General features: G+C 42.5%; 1 protein-coding gene across 1 annotated transcript; it reads right to left on the reverse strand.

Annotated features, from left to right (window-relative positions):
• Positions 1-660: 660 nt before the first annotated feature.
• On the reverse strand, positions 661-1,818 carry LOC108363178 (uncharacterized). The gene has a single exon (XM_017616459.1). It carries the CDS (start codon positions 1,816-1,818, stop codon positions 661-663), a length of 1,158 nt encoding a protein of 385 aa, XP_017471948.1.
• Between the last annotated feature and the right edge of the window lie 3,585 nt (positions 1,819-5,403).

Genomic DNA, 5,403 nt, shown 5'->3' on the forward strand with positions numbered 1-5,403 from the left:
ACGTTGGTTGGCACCATTTTACTCTTCGGGTCAGCGTTGGTAGATACTCCNTTTTCATCCGGGGCATTCACCGTAGGCGTGTTCGGAGCATTACCCACGCTAATCAGGAAATTGTTCGGTGTTAACGGCTCTTCTTCGTCCGAAGAGATGGGTAAGTGCGTCAATGGGCGTGAATTAACTATATTTTCTGCTTCTATGAGGAAGCTTTGCAAGACATGCTCACGCGGTGCTACTTCTTTCAATGAATGTCGAAGAACCCTTTTAACGCACTGTACCATCCTTTCCCAAACACCCCCTTCATACGGATTGGCGGGGCAGTTAAAAATCCATTCAACTCCTTTGGTGGACAATTCGTTTTGNTTTTGCTCTCTATTAGTGTCGCGACTGCGACTTAGGCAAAACGAAAGGGTTTGCGTTAAACAAAGCGATAACACTTGATGTGTGATATGTACGTTTATTCTGTAAGAATTCATTAATTAAGTTCATACAATGATTAGGTTAGATTTTATAATTCTTACCGCAGTTTTGCACCCTTCCTTCGCTTGTTAAATTCAATATTAAAAAGGCTGTTTTAGATAGCGCTTTGACAAATGTCAAAAAGGAGAGAGAGAGTAATAAGGCGAAAACTTATAAGAAGAAGAATGGGTGCGCAACGGTGGTTCANCGCGCTATGCGCCACTGCTTGCGCAAACCAAATATCCTTTCATCCGGGGCATTTACCGTAGGCGTGTTCGGAGCATTACCCACGCCAATCAGGAAATTGTTCGGTGTTAACGGCTCTTCTTCGTCCGGAGAGATGGGTAAGTGCGTCAATGGGCGTGAATTAACTATATTTTCTGCTTCTATAAGGAAGCTTTGCAAGACATGCTCACGCGGTGCTACTTCTTTCAATGAATGTCGAAGAACCCTTTTAACGCACTGTACCATCCTTTCCCAAACACCCCCTTCAGACGGATTGGCGGGGCAGTTAAAAAACCATTCAACTCCCTTGGTGGACAATTCGTTTTGCACACGTTCGGTATCAAAAACCTCAGAAAAACGTTTCGCTTCTTCGTTGGCTCCTATAAAGTTTTTTCCGTTGTCGGATCTTAAGCGTGCGGGAACCCCTCTCCTGTTCATGAAATTGCGCATGGCTATTATGCACGAGTCCGTCGATAAGTCGTGGGCGATTTCCAGGTGGATTGCGCGCACGGTGAGGCACGTAAACAGCGCGACCCAACGCTTTTCCTTACGCCGACCGACAGTAATTGAAATAGGCCCGAAATAGTCGAGCCCCGTATAGGTAAACGGCCGTACGTAGGGCTCGAGGCGAACTTCAGGGAGAGGACCCATCATGGGTGCGTGAGGTTCTGCCTTGCTGATACGACAGAGGTAACATTCGGCTATTACGCTTCGTAAGAGCTGTCTTATTCTGGGAATCCAGTATTTTCGACGAATATTGCTTAAAGTCGCCTCGTGATTCTGGTGCTTCTTCTGGCAATGATGGTAACGAACGACCAATCGCGTGAAGATGTGTCCGTATGGAAGTATAATTGGCCTTCTGGCGTTATACGGCAAGACGGTGGCTGCATCTATGCGGCCTCGCACGCGAAGTAACCCGTCGTTATCCAAGTATGGCGAAAGTTGTTTTAATGCGCTGTCCTTTGGTACACCTTGACCAAGTTCGATGCAGTCAAGTTCTGAAGCGAAAGCTTCTGATTGAACGCGCAGGCATAACAGGTGCTCGGCAGCATCAATCTCTTCTGCAGTGAGTCCATAGTCATGATATTTTAGCTCCCTTTTACGACAGCGTTTAATGAAGCGAAGCAACCACGCCATTGCTCTCTTTAAGCGTATTAAACTTGAAAAACGATCGTAATCGATTAAGACGTTATTGGTGGCAATTAAAGCGAATTTTGGGCGGAGTTCTTCATCCGATTCTACAATGGCTCTGGCATTGTTTTCTTCAGTAGGCCAGGTATCCTCATCGTATCTCAAAAAATTCGGTCCCTGTAGCCAGCGAGATGTTTGAGAAAAATCGACGCTTCCGTGGCTTCTCTTGGTATAGCGGGCACTTGACCCTTTATTGCATATGTTGGCGCGAAGGCGATGCTTGCAGTTGACGTCGGCAGCGAAGAAAAAATATAACCGTTCTCAGTTACTTGCTGCGCTGGCGGCATGGCAGCGCTGCTCGCGAGAGTTGACGTTGCGGTGTACGCATAACTGTTTATAGTAGATGGGGTGATGTTATTCGTTATTCCGCTAGCCGGCAAATTTTGTAAAAGTGAGGTGCCTGGTAAATTTGTGAGGTTATGTACTGCAGCACCTGTAGCAGGCGCGAAAGATTGCGCCACGTTGGGTATTGTTGTTATGGTGGCGTTAATAGGGGCAGAATTGGCTTTATGCACCGAGTTGCGCAGTGCAGTCTCTAACCCCTGACAAAGGCGGTTTTGTTCACCTAACCTTACCTGTGATTCTTCCAGCTGTCTTTGAAGCGTAGCGATTTGCATCTGCATTTCCAGCGTTGAACTTACTGATTCTGATGAATTGGCGGTGGTTGTGGTGTTGGTACTGGCGGTGGCGGCGGCGGCGGCGGCAGTATATATGATGGCGTCAGTCGAGGCGGAATTGGCTTGTACTTCGCCTGACTCAGCTTTGTTGAGCCGGGGGCTTCGGCGCTTCTCAATATTATCGTCCATTGTCGTGAACTTATTAGACAAAACTGCGAATAAAGATGTCGCGACTGCGACTTAGGCAAAACGAAAGGGTTTGCGTTAAACAAAGCGATAACACTTGATGTGTGATATGTACGTTTATTCTGTAAGAATTATTAATTAAGTCATACAATGATTAGGTTAGATTTTATAATTCTTACCGCAGTTTTGCACCCTTCCTTCGCTTGTTAAATTCAATATTAAAAAGGCTGTTTTAGATAGCGCTTTGACAAATGTCAAAAAGGAGAGAGAGAGTAATAAGGCGAAAACTTATAAGAAGAAGAATGGGTGCGCAACGTGGTTCACAACCCAGAGTTGACTAAAGTGTATCTTAGGGCTAAATATAAGAAATTGAACGAAAGTTTAAACAGCGGTTGCCAACAATTAGATATTATCTATTCTATACTAATTATATAAAGAGAAGTCCCTTTTTTGTTACAGGTAATCTCGCGAACGGCTGGTCCGATTTTCATGAAATTTTGTATACAAATACCTTTCGGTAACCACCATGTTTTCGGCTAAGAAAATTTTACTTTTTTCGGGTAGGTGGACCAGGGACCGGTCTATTCCAAAAAATCTTATTATAGTCCGATTTGCTTAAAATTTAGTACGTAAGTAGCTTTTTAGCATATATTAGCATATATGACCCATCTTTACCGGGAAGTGGTCCACGGACCGATCTATTCGAAAAAATCGAATTTACGGTCCGATTTCCTTAAAATTCGGTGCGCGGGTAGCTTTTTAGCATGTATTAGCATATGTGATAAATTTTTTCCGAGACGTGGACCAGGGACAGATCTATTCCAAAAAATCGTATTTATGGTCCGATTTGCTTAAAATTCGGTACGTAAGTAGTTTTTTAGCATATATTAGCATATATGATCCATTTTGTCCGAGAAGTGGACCAGGGACCGATCTGTTCGAAGAAATCGTATTTATGGTCCGATTTGCTTAAAATTCGGTACGAAGGTAGCTTTTTGCCTGGATAACCTTATAGATACCTGTTTTCCAATTTTCATGCAATTTCGAATACAAATAGCTTTAAGTAATGACCATATCAAGGGGCGAATTCGGCACTAGGCAAGATTTTTTTGCGCCAATCAGAAACAACGGATACTGTCAAAATATAATTATAATATATAATATATCTCAACTAATACATATTTAGAAAGCCGTTTGTTAGTTTTCGCAAGGCTCGAGAGCGGCTGAACCGCTTTTTTTGAAACTGCCACCTGCCGCACGTGTCCCAAGGATGGTTTTAGGCTGAAAAATATCTATATGTAAAGGGGGCGTGGCACTTCCCATACAAACCGAATTTCTCATGCAACATATCTCTGAAAGTGTGCATGGTAGAGTTTTGGAAATTGGTATGGAGATATACGAAATCAATCGCATACCCTTGGAGAAAAATTTTAGCTATTGTAAAAAGGGGTGTGACATCTCCCCTACAATCCGATTTTTTCATACTGCTTATCTCTGCAAATTTTTTGGTAGAGTTCTAGAGTTTTGTAGGGAGATGTACGCAATAAATCGCATACTCTTGGAGAAAAATTGGAACTATTGGAAAGGGGGGCGTGGAACCTCCCATATAAATCGAATTTTTATACTGCATATCTCTGAAAGTATTCATGGCACAGTACCGGAACTTCGTATGGAGATATGTATATAGTTGAAATCAAGCCCATACTCATGGAGAAAATTTGGGCTATTTGAAAAGGGGTGTGAGGCCTACAAACGTACCGACCTTTAGCTATCTTTGAATGAATTTTTTTATTCTTCTGTAGGTGTGTTTGTGAGTGAAATCCTCCTAAATGGTTGTACGGATTTTAACGAAACTTTTTGTGTATTTGAGTGGGTCTCTGGATGGTTTAGTTTCACAATTTAATCCGACAGTTGGCGCTGTAGTTGAGTTATTACTAAAAATCTTATTTATGATCCGATTTGGCTAATGTTTTAAATATGTATGCAATACTACTTCAAAAACGTGCTGCCAAGTGGTGCTGAAGTCCAGCTATTACTAAAAATAGCCAAGTGAGAAAAGGGGTCGTGAAGGTCAGATTAAATCGACCTGTCGCACCATTGAGTATATCGAACGCTCCTGCGTTGCAATTGGCCCAATGGATGTGATTTTCCAATATTATTACGCGTTCAAACTTTTAAGGTATTTCGTCTGAAATAAGTATATGTGACCTGGTCTACGAAAAGGGAGCTTACGTGCGAAAACTAGTTTTCTGTGAAAAAGCTGTTAAAAGTAAGCAACTCGTTTCGTCAGTTTCTCATTATCTCATTAAGCATTCTCCGCGCCGGACGTCCAGTAAGTGTTGTTGTTGGTCCAGTAAGTGTTGTTGTTGGTCCAGTAAGTGTTGTTGTTGGTCGGAATATTATTATAGTTCATCGTGTAAGTTGCTAGTGTGGAACATTTAAAAAAGTAACACTGAAGAAGTGACGTTTTTGTACTTCTAAGCAAGTTAGGATTTTCTGCTTTTCACCACGTGAAAAAGCATCTCATCTTCCATCCGAATCAACCAAAAAGTGAAAATTGATTTTTTGACACCTAAGCCGCCTTTCCGTAGACCAGGTCACATATGTGTATTGCATTTCTGTAGAACAATGATTCGCACCCATTTGAAATTGCCACCTACTATACTGTAAAGCTTCTAGGACATTCACTATAGAACCGGGTCATTGTTGCGGCCAGGGAGTGAAGAGG

This window comes from Rhagoletis zephyria, unplaced genomic scaffold (assembly GCF_001687245.7).
Source record: "Rhagoletis zephyria isolate East Lansing unplaced genomic scaffold, Rhagoletis_zephyria_1.1 Rzeph_scaffold_01208, whole genome shotgun sequence".
Lineage (NCBI taxonomy): Eukaryota > Metazoa > Arthropoda > Insecta > Diptera > Tephritidae > Rhagoletis > Rhagoletis zephyria.